This window comes from Megachile rotundata, unplaced genomic scaffold, assembly GCF_050947335.1.
Source record: "Megachile rotundata isolate GNS110a unplaced genomic scaffold, iyMegRotu1 scaffold0057, whole genome shotgun sequence".
NCBI classification, from domain to species: domain Eukaryota; kingdom Metazoa; phylum Arthropoda; class Insecta; order Hymenoptera; family Megachilidae; genus Megachile; species Megachile rotundata.
In genome coordinates, this window is record NW_027473354.1 from 521,694 (window position 1) to 535,948 (window position 14,255).

At 39.4% G+C, this 14,255-nt stretch overlaps 1 protein-coding gene and 1 long non-coding RNA gene across 2 annotated transcripts; one reads left to right on the forward strand and one right to left on the reverse strand.

Annotated features, from left to right (window-relative positions):
• Positions 1–253: 253 nt before the first annotated feature.
• LOC143266140 (uncharacterized) lies at positions 254–4,076 on the reverse strand. The gene is made up of 6 exons (XR_013041230.1): positions 3,799–4,076; positions 3,552–3,689; positions 2,176–2,398; positions 793–1,162; positions 488–700; positions 254–392 (listed from the first exon to the last, which is right to left on the reverse strand). It is a non-coding gene; the product is annotated as an uncharacterized LOC143266140 (long non-coding RNA).
• A 435-nt stretch (positions 4,077–4,511) lies between these two features.
• On the forward strand, positions 4,512–7,407 carry LOC143266157 (uncharacterized). The gene is made up of 2 exons (XM_076541787.1): positions 4,512–6,479; positions 6,949–7,407. Exon 1 carries the CDS (start codon positions 4,512–4,514, stop codon positions 6,234–6,236), a length of 1,725 nt encoding a protein of 574 aa, XP_076397902.1. The 3' UTR covers positions 6,237–6,479; positions 6,949–7,407.
• The last annotated feature ends 6,848 nt before the right edge of the window (positions 7,408–14,255 follow it).

A 14,255-nucleotide genomic window follows, 5' to 3' on the forward strand; every position in this document is an offset into this window, starting at 1 on the left:
TTCGCCTACGACCATCACCGGCGTCAATTAAATCATCCCTTTTTTACCATCAAAAACATTGGTCCTTCGAGCCGGATCTTCGGAGTAATTAGAGGTGAGATAATCCCTAAAATACTAATCGTTAATCGGCTTAAATTTCTAACGGGATTAACGGTTGTCCTTGACCGTCAGCGCTCAAAAACAAACACTGCAAGTCACTATCGGTTCACGGTCTATTTTTCTTTTTTCTGGAGTGTCTGAAACAATGGACAAATTCGTTACGAAACAACTTGATCTATTCAAACGAATAAAATCTACAGTAGAAAACATGAAAAAGATGGGAGCGGCGAAAATCACGAAGGGGGTGGTCAGTGTTCGACTGGAACTTCTGGAGAAAAACTGGACAGCCTTTTCTGAAACGCACAACGAGCTCTTAGATGTCTTCTCCAAGGAATCGGATCATTTCTACTTCCAGGAAGACTATATCAGCATCGGGGAAGAAGCATACCTGGCTCAAAAGGCATTTTTACTGGATCTCCAGGAGGAACTTTCTGCCGGTAAGAGCACTCCATCACAAAATCCTACGTCGCTGCGAGCCTTACCAAAAATAGTGCTCCCCGTTTTTGCGGGGGAATACAATAATTGGCCGAATTTCCGGGACCTTTTTCAATCGCTCATCATCGACAACGACTCGCTCTCGCCCGTCGAAAAACTTCATTACCTAAAAACAAGTTTATCTGGTGAACCCGCTCTGCTATTACAAAACATTTCGGTTACCGGTGATAATTTTGAGCGCGCCTGGCGGTCTATTACCGAAAGGTATCAAAATCTACGAGTCCTGATTCACGCCCAGCTCACTTCGTTAACATCTCACGCTACGATGAAGAAGGAGTCCGCACAAGAGTTGAAGGGGTTGGTTGACGGCACTACGGATTCAGTTCAAGCCCTCGAAGCTTAGAAGCGGCCAGTCAAGCATTGGGACGATTGGCTGGTTTTCGTCATCGCTGGAAAATTGGACCCCAAAACCAGGATGGCTTGGGAATCTCACGTCGGGGCATCAACCGAACCTTCTACATTTGAGGAGCTCAGAACCTTCCTCATCTCAAGAGTAAGAGCACTGGAGGCAGTGGAAGGTTCGGCCATTCCATCGTCGGCGTCCAGCGGTTCATCAGGAGTTCCAAAGCTGGAAAAAGGAGCGTCATTTAATTCCTATGCGCGCGTAAGGTCGCACGCCACGTCAACGTCCTGTCGCTACACTCAACGATGCGCCATTTGCAAGAAGGAGCATCCATTACTCTTTTGTTCAATATTTAAGGGCATGAATCCTCGAGAGAGGAAGCAGCTGGTCACAGAAAAGCACCTATGTTACAACTGTTTGGGTCCTCACTCTTCTACCGCGTGTAAGTCCACTAAGCGTTGCCAAGTATGCGTGGGTAAGCGTCACACCTCTCTTCATTCTAACATTGAGCAATTTTCTGCCGCTGGTTCGTCTTCCTCAGTGCAGGTACCCAGGCCAAATCTTGAGGTGGAGAACGGTCTCAATTCAGAGCGAGCTGACACTTCCAGCAAGGCTATTCATTGTGCGACGACTTCCTGTTCCGTGTCTGAGTCGATTTCAGTTATTCTAGCCACTGCGGAGCTCGTGTTGGAGTCAGACCAGGGAAATCGGATGCTCGTCAGAGCTCTTATAGATCCTTGTTCGGAAGTTTCACTGGTAGAAGAAAGCGTCGCTCAAATCTTGAGACTTTCCAAAATTCCAGACAAAATCCCGGTAATCGGTGTTGGAAAAACTCAGACCTTCACTAAAGGTAGGGTTTCTCTACGTTTATATTCTCGTTATGACGAATCCACTTCTTATAATTTGACCGCTTACGTACTTCCTCGATTGTCAGCATATCAGAACAGAACCTCATCTAGCCCAGTCGCGCTTACACATCTCCAAGGGTTGAAACTGGCGGATCCGAATTTCCAATCATTCCGACGCGTAAGCGTTATACTGGGAGCGGGAATATACGCTCAGATTATTCGGTCCGGTTTAATACAAGGTCCCCCAAACACCCCAATAGCTCAGGCAGCTTCACTTGGGTGGATATTAACGGGACCCTTACTCGCCCCTCAAAATAACAAAGCCGACTCTCATCAGGCAATATCTTTACAGTGCTCAATAATGGATCCGGACTTAACCGAAACACTCACCAAGTTCTGGAAGCTCGAGGAAGTCCCTTCCAACTCAAATCAGCTCACTAGCGAGGAACAGACGTGCGAGGATCACTTCCGGAAAACGCATTCTCGAGACTCTTCGGGGAGATACACCGTGTCTCTGCCATTCAAATCTTCACCTTCTCTTCTGGGTGAGAGCAAACGAGCCGCTATCTCTTTCTTCGCGAAGTTAGAAACGCGCTTCAATTCAAATCCATCACTACAAATAGAATATTGCGATTTCATTAAAGAGTATAAGTCGCTAGGACACATGGAGCGTGTGCCATGGATCAAAAAATTCTGAATTCAAACTATTATTTGCCTCATCATGGTGTGTAGCGTCAAACTAGCACGACTACTAAACTTAGAGTCGTGTTTAACGCCTCACACAAAAGCACTTCAGGTCTGTCTTTAAACGACCTGGTACGTACTGGTCCAAATCTACTGCCGGAAGTTTTTTCTATTTTATTACGCTGTTGCAGACATGCTATAGCTTTCGCGGCGGACATTGAGAAAATGTATCGTCAAATTAGGGTATCTCAAGCAGATTGTGAGTTTCAAAAAATCGTTTGGCGAAATTCTCCTAATTCTCAACTGTTTCGTAGCATAGGCACGAAATATAATTCTTTATGTTTATTTCATTTTACATTTTTACAAACTCCAGATGGTTGGCAATTTGTACCAGGGACAGTACCCAAACTACAAATTGCCAGCTTGTTTATTGCACGCAAATTAACAAGACCGTTTTTGAGAGTTAGTTTATTACTTAATCCGACAGTTAGAATATTTTAGATTTTTGAAGTCCTCAGCGGCCAATTGCCCGTGCAATAAACATGAGTTTCCGCAGGGTCGCCAAACTGACCCTGGTGACCGTCATTCCCGTCAGGTAATCGGCACCCATACCCATCGGAAACTCCATCAAATTTTGTTTAAACATTCACCGTTACGTCTTCCACTTCCACTGACACTTCCTACTTCCTACAAATCGCGTTTCGGACGCAAGGAAGTAGGGATAGGTCAGTGGTGCAAAATTCAATTGGTCAAGGAAAACGACTGATCAGGCGAAGAGGTGGAAGTACACACTTTTCTTGTACTCAAATAAAGAAATCGTTAGTTAGTTATACGTTAAAAACTCAAAGAGAAACATCATCTCTTCAACCGGGAAACATTATAATCCCGCGTTTTTTCTCAAGTCCGTACAGTTTTATTTTCATTCATAATTAAATAGTTACATATATTTCACAATCGCAAATCTTGTATTTTTCTGTCTACATCAATTACACCCCAAAATATTTCCTACCTCAGTAAAAGGTCGTAGGAATTTTACGAAAAAACATCAACTCTCTGCTTACAAACTTTCAACGGTTACTTACGGCATGGCATGCGCTCTATTTCTGGCTATTCGTACTCTACATCAGTTAAGTACCGACGAAAAAGAGTCTTATCCGCTGGCAGCTTCTTGTCTTTTGCACGACACCTACGTCGATGACGTAGTATCTGGGTCTAACACTCTGGAAGAAGCCATTCTCCTTAGTAATCAATTAATTGCATTGTTAAGGGCGGGCGGCTTTAAACTTAGAAAGTGGATATCTAATAATCCCGATCTTCTAAAAAACTTACCAGCGGATTACCTTGCTTCTTCTTCTAATCTAGTGTGCAACTTTGACTCAGTTTCGAGTCTCCTTGGTTTGAGTTGGAACACTTCCTCGGATTGCTTTATTTTCAGTCCTCAACCTCGAAACCTTACTGGACGCATAACTAAAAGGACAGTTTTTAGTGGAATCTCAGGATTGTTCGACCCACTAGGCCTTCTGGCTCCTGTAGTAATTCTCGCAAAAATCTTTATGCAGTCACTTTGGCTGCTGAGTTTAAATTGGGACGATCCGCTTCCCAACCCTCAAAGGGATTTCTGGGTAACTTACCTGTCGGAGTTGAGCGCTATTTCCTCGCTTCGGATACCTTGCTGGCTTTCTACTTCATCCAACACTAACATTCTTCAATTGCACGGATTTGCTGACGTGTCCGAAAGGGCCTATGCAGCGGTCATTTATATACGGGTTCTGTCCCAGAATCCCGAAGCTGCTCCCACGGTGACACTCGTGGCAGCAAAAACGCGAGTAGCTCCTTTAAAACAAGTCTCACTGCCTAGACTCGAACTATGCGCAGCTACCCTACTGGTTAGGCTTATAAAAGGTGTTAGAGATACTCTTTCGTTACATACCTGTGAACTTCATCTCTGGTCTGACTCCACCATAGTTCTCAGTTGGCTTCAGCAACACCCTTCTAAATGGAAAACGTTCGTCGCCAATCGGGTGTCAGAGATCCAAACATCGATGCCTCATGCAGTCTGGCGTCATATTCCGTCGGCAGACAACCCGGCCGACTTAGCTTCTCGTGGTCTTTCAGGAAAAAGGTTAGGGTCAAGTAATATTTGGTGGAAGGGACCCACCTTTTTGTCCCAACATAATCCTGATCTAAATAATTACCTTCTTTCGAACTTAGTCACGGATAAGGAAGCTCGGACCTCAAGGTTAGTTTGCTCCACGGTCACTAGTTCCTCCTTCTTAGAGCAGTTTATATCTCGCTATTCATCTGTGGATAAATTGTGTAGAATAACTTGCTGGTGTCTTCGCTTTGGAAATAGAAACAGACAGAATTGTTTACCTCGGCTTACTACAGATATTGGTGTGGATGAATTACTGAATGCGCGACTTACCTTAATCAGATGTATAGAAAACATAGAGTTTTCAGAAGAAAGGGCTTTGCTTGACCAGTCTGCTTCTATCTCTCGTGGACCTTTGAGCAGACTGAACCCCTTTTTGGACGAAAGGGGAATTCTTCGCGTCGGCGGAAGATTAAAACACTCACTACTGGACTTTAATGAAAAACATCCCATTATTCTTCCTAAGAGGGGACACTTCACTACACTGATCATTCGCGAAGCTCACTCGAGAACCTTGCATGGCGGAGTACAACTTACTTTGGGGTTTCTTCGCGAACGATACTGGATCCTCTGCGGACGTCGAGCTGTTCGGACTTACGTATTTTCGTGCGTTACTTGTTGGCGATGGCGCGCGAAAACTGCCGAACAGCAAATGGGTAATCTTCCTCTCGATCGCGTGCGACCGTCTCGACCATTCATTAATACTGGTATTGACTACGCCGGGCCGTTCGTTATAAAAACTAGTCCAGGTCGGTGTTTACGTTCTCGGAAAGCCTATGTAGCTGTCTTTGTCTGCTTAGCTTCTCGCGCGGTTCATCTCGAGCTAGTATCCGATTACACAACAGACGCTTTCCTTGCCGCTTACCGGCGCTTTGTATCGCGACGAGGAATGTGTTCCCTTATTCGAAGCGATCAAAGAACAACTTTTATCGACGCTCAACGAGAGCTTCATCGTCTCTTTCAAAATGCGCAAATCGAATGGTCGACAGTCGCGAATAACTTAGCTAAAGAAGGAACCGTGTGGCAATTCAATCCCCCATCTGCTCCCCACTTCGGGGGCATTTGGGAAGCGGCCGTCAAATCGCTAAATTTTCATCTCAGGCGAGTAGTGGGGGATACACTTCTGACTTTCGAAAAATTGACCACTGTTTTAGCGCAGATCGAAGCTTGCCTCAATTCGCGTCCTTTAGCGCCTCTTGGGGATAGTACAGATTCTTTCGACTTTCTTACACCGGGTCATTTTTTGATAGGAGGTCCTCTCGTTTCCGTGCCGGAGCCCACTCTAATCGACGAAAAAACTTCGCGACTTTCTCGTTGGCAGCTCGTGCAGCAGATGCGGGATCATTTCTGGCGACGCTGGGCGGCAGAATATCTTAACACTCTTCAGACACGAAGCAAATGGTCTCAGCCTCAACCAAACGTGAAGCCTGGAGATCTCTGTCTAATCACGTCGGAAGTCACACCGCCAACCAAATGGCCAGTTGGAAGGATTATAGAGGTCTACCCGGGCTCCGATGGCAAAGTGCGCGTCGTCCTCGTGCGAACCCCGCAAACTACTTTAAAGCGGCCCGTAGCGAAGCTTTGTCTGTTCCCCGAAACGCAAACGAGCGACTAACTATCTGTATTCGTTCGTCATCTCGACGAAGGCGGGCGGTAATGTCAGGAATCGCTATTATCGACTACATAGCACCGATCGGCCGTCGTGGCGCTATGTAGATCGCTGAACCCCCTCTCCTCATAGGTTTAGCTATAAAGCGAGCGGCGAGAACAGAATTGTAACAACTTTTGTAGCAGAGCGAAATATAAGCGAGAATATTAAAAAGAAGGAGCGAGTCTTGATTTGAATAAAATCATTCTGGTGCGTGAAGTTCCAATTCCTTTATTCACGGGAGAAGAACAAGAAATAATTCTGCCTTAATATATACGGTTCGCCTACGACCATCACCGGCGTCAATTAAATCATCCCTTTTTTACCATCAAAAACATTGTTCATCATTTATTACCATCCACCATTATTACCATTATTACCATTATTACCATTATTACCATCACCATTTATTACCATTTATTACATTTTTTACCATCAAAAACCGAAAATCGAAATTTTTTGCGACGAGGATTGGGCTGGAGATATTGATGACAGGCATTCTTGTACAGGTTTGATAGTAAAAATAGGGAATAACACGATACGGTGGGCGTGCAATAAACAGAAATGCGTATCCACTTCCACGATGGAAGCAGAATACATTGCATTAGCTTCTGGAGTAAAAGAGTGTATTTGGTTACGTTGTTGTTAACGGAATTACAATTGTATAAATATTTTTCAGAGAATTGCGATATGTTTTGCGATAATAGAGCCGCCATAAACTTTTCAAAAAACCACGTAGAGAATGTGCGAACAAGACATATAGACATCTCTTATCACATTGTTAGAGAGGAAATAGAGAAAAAGGCAGTTACACTATCATATGTTTCGTCAAACGAAAATGCCGCCGACATCATGACTAAGCCACTTAAAAATGTCGCACATGAAAGATGTATCAACAAAATTAGAGTGGGAATCGCAAAAGTGGAGCATTGAAGGAGTTTGCTCTTCCCGCTTGAAGAAGGAAGCGCCATCTTCTGACTTTATTGTTAATAGACTACCATTAGCGATCGATATATCACTTCCGTTCAAGCTGCAGAGTAACGCGTATCTTTTGTATCTCCGAACTAATGTGAAATATATATATATACATGTGTGTGTTATTAAATGTATAAAAGAACTATTATTATTTTCCACACCATCCCACAAAATGTTAGTGTAACATCTTAAAAATATTGTCTCAAAATTTTAAAGTGAAATACGAAGCCCTTTTGAAATCATGGCCGATTAGCGCCGCGAGTATTCACGCGTTCAGTGCGAAGGATTGAAACTTTAAACGCGTTTTTCTCAGAACCACATTTTTACAATTGGTGCGGCTGATAATTCAAAAACCAGTTTATGAATTGCGCTCAAATTTTTTGCACATATCCACGGCAATAGTATCTAACATATGAACCTAAATTATGAAATAAATAGAACATTGAACTCCTTTTTTATTGCAAAATATTCCAAAAATTTTTTGTAAAATTCGAAGTTTTTCTTTAAAAGCGCGCCATTTCTTTAATTTTACACATTTTGCACATTTCTGAGGTTCATCTACTAACTGTGAATGTTAGTTTTCGAAACATTGTCTGCAAACTTGCTTCATACCAATATATCTGAAGCTAGAACCCACACCGATTCACGAAACGCGCCCAAACACTTCCAGAAAGGATTGTTATAATTCCGCCATTTTTAAATGTATTTAAAAACAAAAAATATTATGTAATAGGCAATAGTTATAATAAATTATACCTGAAATTTCAAAAACGCAAAACAAAGATATCCTATACAAAAAAATTCACAAAAATCAGCTTATTTTCATGGGTATAAAGGTATTGCCCCCTTTAAGCGACTCGTCTTTAATATAACTAATTCTAAAAGAATGTGGGATCGTGGTGGCGTGTGGTTAAAGAGTGAAATCTACAGGTTAATACCTTTGATTAATTAGGTTTATTCAAATAATGATGAGAAAAAGAGTTATAATTAACAATTACTTTACTAAATATAAAACAGTATGTGTGACTGAATTCTATAAGCAAATTGGAGTATAATAGACTTGTTGTTGACGCAAATCGCAGAACGGTAGCTAACTACTTCAATTACGCGGTTTTATAATGATATACGCAACACAAAAATATAACGCAATTTAATAATGGATCTAGATCCTAACAAGACTGACAGAACAATATTTGGTTAATTACAAAAACTCTAAAATTTGTATTAAACGTGGAACAGTTACTCCTTGTTTGACTCTAAACTAATTAAATTCATGGCCCTTTTTGTCAGAACACAAATCGACACTCAAAACTTGATCGCTTAATTGGGGAGCCTGAATTAGCTAGCTGCTGGAATTACAAAACGATGCAAGAATCAAGTGACCGACGTGTGACCAACAGGGTTGCAAATAAAAATGACTCGACTTTAATTATTTATTGAAACTACTTAAACGCCACCCAAAAAACACGGGCTTCAGAGACCAAGCCGCTCAATGATGGTGAGCCTGCGTTAGTTGGCTACTGAACTACCCAGAGCGAACTCCGAGAATCTAACGGCGAATTAGTAATTCAGGAAAATAAGAAATATGTATAAGTGACTGGCGAGCTCTCGTTGATGTCTTAGTTTTTCCTGGGGCTGAGCATAGCACTCTCCTTATGGAGCTTCAGAGACAAGATCTTTTGAACGGGGAGCCAGCGTTAACTAGCTGCTAGAATTACCCAACGATCGAGTATCCAAATGGCTGATACCCGCTGTCCAGTTAAAACTAAGAATCTTTTAGGGTCTCACCAGCTAAAACTGCTCCAGTTCGTCGCTTCCTAATAGGTCCGGCACGTAGTACTTCAAAGATTGTTCTGCCTTCGCAGCCGCTGCTGCACGCCCTTTCACACCCACAAAATCATGGGTTTTTTCCGCTCAAAAAGTATGATTATTTTATTACGCTTTATTTAGTGACAAATATATATTAGTTTAACTAATAAAAATACGTTTTGATTTATTATTAATTAGTTTGTCACAAGTTTTCCCGTTAAATGGTATTTTTAATAATTTTTAGATACGCAAATTATAAGTGTTTTAATAAAAGAAATAATTAATCGCAAACAATACATAAAATAATAGTTAAAAATATAACGCAATTTATAATGAGTGAATAATTAATAATATATATAATATAAACATTTAAATAATAATTTGTAATAACTATGTTTCGAAGTATATGTTCTGTCTCTTTCTAACTAACGCGCGCGCCATCGATCGGTGATCTACTCTAAACAATGTTGTACGCGTGAGCTACCCCATCCCATTACCACGCGAATTTTTTTGCTGCGGTCGGTAATTTGCGGTCGGTAATACAATAGAAAAAGATATTAGAATTAAGAAGCTTCTCGTTTTATCGACTGGATTCAATATGATGTACCCGGGGACGCTACATTTCTGTAACGTCCCCGGGAACATCAAATTAAATCCAGTCAATAAATAAAGAAACATCCTAATGCGTATATCTTTCTGTGCTGATATATTCAAAATTTTTCATCATTTTGAAAACATTTGTAACGACTCTGGAACATAGGTTCAGATAGTTACCAGCGCTAGGAAGGTAAAGAGCGGCTTTTACCAACTAAACGACTCGTTTTGGAAAATAACTGAATCTAAAGATTGTGGGATTCGTGTGGTGTGCGGTTAAGGAGTGAAATCCACAGGTCAATATCTTTCAACAATAAGGTTTGTACGATCGCGAACTCGGTTGGTGGTAAATGAAAATATAGTTTGAGCTCCTACTCGATCGCTGTGCTCGACGGCAACTTAATGTCGTGAGGACGAGTTTGTATGGTGTTAAAAGATTACTGGTGTTTAAACTTAACACTTACAAGGGACATCACCAAGGTGTCACACGCCGATTTTAATGAAATTGATATATGTTGTAGCTTTTTAAAAATCATTTGACACGTATTTTTTTATATCTGCGGACATCCATGTTGAGGGGGTGAAAATAGCCCTCAAATTTCGGGGTTGAAAACACATTTTCTTTAATATCTCGGAAACTAGAGGGTGCAGGAAGGTAAATTTTTTTTTAAATTGTGTAGTTTTTAGTCAAGAATTTAGTTAGTGACAACAATTTCGGGAGAAATTATTTATTTAAATAATATATTAAAAAATTGCACTTTTTTTTCAATTTTTCACCCTAAATGCAGTTCGATTTTTTTGCAGCTTTGTATACTAAAAAAACAGATCAAAATATGGGATACGTGTTTTTGGAATTTTTTGTTTATTGCAATTTAGCAATAATTATTACATATACAATTTTCTCCTACTTTTTACGAAGTGGGTTGCGATCTGTTTTCGAAGAGTGTCAGCCCTTTCTATGCGATAATTTGTCACGTCCTTAACAATTGGATAATATCAGATGTTTATTGTTCCATCGGTAGCCAGAGAAGGTTCAGCAGACAGGTATAAGTCCGCCGCAATACCAGTCGCCGTAATACGGAACATAGATTTCTATGGTCAATGAAACTTTTAGCTGAAAATATAAGTTTATTTATTTGACTTTTAATAATGAATTTCTTCATTGAATTTTATTATTGTGCACACTATATAGCATAATCTTCTGAAGCAAGCATTCAACTTTAGCTTAATCAATTTTTATTACATTGTCTTTTGTGAATAAATTTGTATCTAAATTCAATAAAACTAAAGGATTAGAAATTTTATGAATAAAATTTTTTCAACTTCGAAACCTATTATCATGAAATGGTTGAACAAACGGTAGGGTATTTTTTGCTATTTTTAATATTTCCTGTTTTTTACACTGTTTCTTACCTAGGGATTGATCGTCATAACTTCTTCTCGCTATATCTTTTCCATGAATCAAGAAGCAAAACAGTATTTTCTGGTTCACACGGATCAACAAAATATTGGTGGGTTTTTAAATAAAAGGTTGTTCCATTTCCTCTTAATTCGCAAAAATAAGAAAGAATTAGGCATACGTCAAGTCATTAAATATAACCTCTTGTTGCATTTCTATATCCGTATATGCGCATTCTTTATACATGTCGATTGCATCTGTTATGCTTTGTGCCAGTTTAACTTTGTTTCGATTTATGTGTACTTCCTACTTATTAGAGTTAAATATTTTCATTAAAATGCTTATAACATTAATGGGATTAACATCCATACTTATAAAAAATAAATTTTACAAATGTTCAAAAAGGGAAACAATAATACAATTACCATATACTTATTCATATCCACTTTCCTGCAACAGTATATTTTGAAATAATTTTCGTAAAGAGTTTCATTGGCCATAGAAACCTATGTTCCGTAAAGCGATGACTGGTACCGCAGCGGATTTATACCTGCCCGTTAGACCTTCCCTAGCTACCGATGGCACAATAAACATCTGATATTGTCTAATTGTTAAAAACGTAACAGATTAACGCATAAAAAGAGCTGACCCTCTTCGAAAACAAATCTCAAATTATTTCTCCGTAAAAAGTAGGAGAAAATTGTATATGTAATAATTATTGCTAAATTGTAATAAACAAAAAATTCCAAAAACACGTATCCCCTATTTTGATCCATATTTTTAGTATACAAAGCTGCAAAAAAATCGAACTGCATTTATGATAAAAAATTGAAAAAAAGTGCATTTTTTAAATATATTATTCAAATAAATAATTCCTCCCGAAATTGTTGACACTAACTAAATTCCTGACTAAAAACTACACAATTTAAAAAAAAATTTACCTTCCTACTCCCTCTAGTTTCCGAGATATTAAAGAAAATGTGTTTTCAACCCCGAACTTTGAGGGCTATTTTCACCCCCTCAACATGGATGTCCGCAGATATAAAAAAGTACGTGTCAAATGATTTTTAAAAAGCTACAACATATATCAATTTCATTAAAATCGGCGTGTGACACCTTGGTGATGTCCCTTGTTAGTTTATTTAAAATAACTCTTAATTCAAATTGCTACAAATGTGTATGTCGGTGATTTGACTTGATTCGATATTTTGCTTGTTCTGATGTTTAATTCAATCTGTCTGTGTTTCGGTGTGTTTCTAAGAAGGAAAACTTATTGAGAGATGTCTGTGGTGGGATGATGGGAAAAGGAGGAAGGTACTATGTAAAAAAGAGGGAATTTTGGAGTTTTGATTGGGTTAGGAGTTCTGGAAATTAACAAGGGTGGAACGAAGGAGTGGAGGAAAAATGTGGCGGTAGGGATGGCAAGGGAAACGGTACTTTTTGGGTTTTTCCGGAAATTTTATGATGGGTCTGTAGCGGTACGCGGATTGGGATTAGGACGGATGACTTCAGGATTGCTTTATGGTGGATGCTAAAATGTATTTTTCAATTGTCTTTTTAAGAATCGAGGTTAATGATGAGACAGGTATAGCGACCCTAAGTTGTACGGTGCTGTGCCATCGTACAAGGTTTATTCAATAAAGTAATGAAGATGATGAATTTAACAAATAACAAGTAACAAATAACAACAAAATATGAAAAGTATACTGGTTTGATCAAAAGAAACTAAATAGATTTTGATATAATATTAATAATAGAAATAATAGCACTTGGCAAATTAAACAATACGTAATAGGTAATAGTGATTCTAACAAAATGTCTCTCGCTTGTTAATACTTTATATTATATCGTACCTAAGTCTGATTTCGGATAAAGCTAACTTCGCTTTTATGTAATTAACTGAATTCGATATTCTATAAGATTTGATTCTCGGTTTCGAACGCTATCGCAATGACAAAGTTTATCTTGATTAATACGTTTGTAGTATATATAATGAATTATTTTTTTATGAAATTAATAATATTAGCGCGTGATAGTCTACCGCAGCGAGGAACACGACCTAAGTGTGATTCTCTAAGTGTACCTAAATACGCTTTCGCAAAGTAAGACAGATTAATGATTTTATCTGATATCTAACGCGGTGTAGTCGACTACGGAAATTACGCTGCTGACAGAACAATATTCTTTTACTAATTCAAGTTCAAAATTTGTTTGAATCTAAATGAATTATTTCCTCGGAACAGTTACTCTTTTAATCTGACTCGACAACTAATTGTCCATGACCCTTTTTGTCAAAACGAACACTGACAGCCAAAACCAGATCGCTTAATTGGGGAGCCTGCGCTAGCTAGCTACTAGAACAACCCAACGATACAGGAAAAGGGTGAACAGTATAAGTCTAACAGGGTAGCAAATCAATTGATTCTAATATAAAATCGTAATTGCTGAACTGCCACCCAAAAGACACGGGCTTCAGGGACCAAGCCGCTCAAATGGGGAGCCTGCATTAGCCGGCTACGAAACTACCCAGAGCGAACTCCGAGAATCTGACGGCGCGTTAGCAATCCGACGGAAAATCAAATTTGAGTAGCTGAGAGCTATCGTTTCGATATCTACGCCTTTCTTGGCGCTAAGTATAGCACTCTCATAAAGGAGTTTCAGATACGAGACCGTTTGAATGGGGAGCCTGTTGTTCACTGCCTACTAGAACTACCCACGACCAAGTATCCAAATGGCGTATACCCGCTTTACCAGTCAAGTATTAAGAATCGTTGCGGCTCTTGACAGCGAAAACTGTTCCGGTTATACTTATCTGAAGACTTTTAGCTCGATCGACTTCGAAAACTGTTCTGCGATTTAGGCGAGTTTCGCTCGGCCTTTTATACTCGCCAGCCTAGCAAATTCTTGGAAAACCCCCATAACCTCGAAATATATAATTGTCGTATAAATTCGCAATTAGGCATTAATTATGAAAACGAACGATTTCATTACATTATCAATATCGCAATCTACATAATAGTTTATATTCCTGATATAAAAATAGTGATTTAATAGTGTTTTAACGAAAATCGCACTTTCTATCCTTCTCTATGTACTACGCACGACTTCTATACGGATCGGAGCTAAATGTATAAGTATACGATGCTTCTAGAACATTCCATTGAATAATATTATAATTTACAATATATACTGCAATAAACTAACATCTG

Coding starts and splice junctions, on each gene's coding strand:
- LOC143266157 (XM_076541787.1), top strand. CDS start 4,512: ATGCCTCATGCAGTCTGGCGTCATATTCCGTCGGCAGACAACCCGGCC.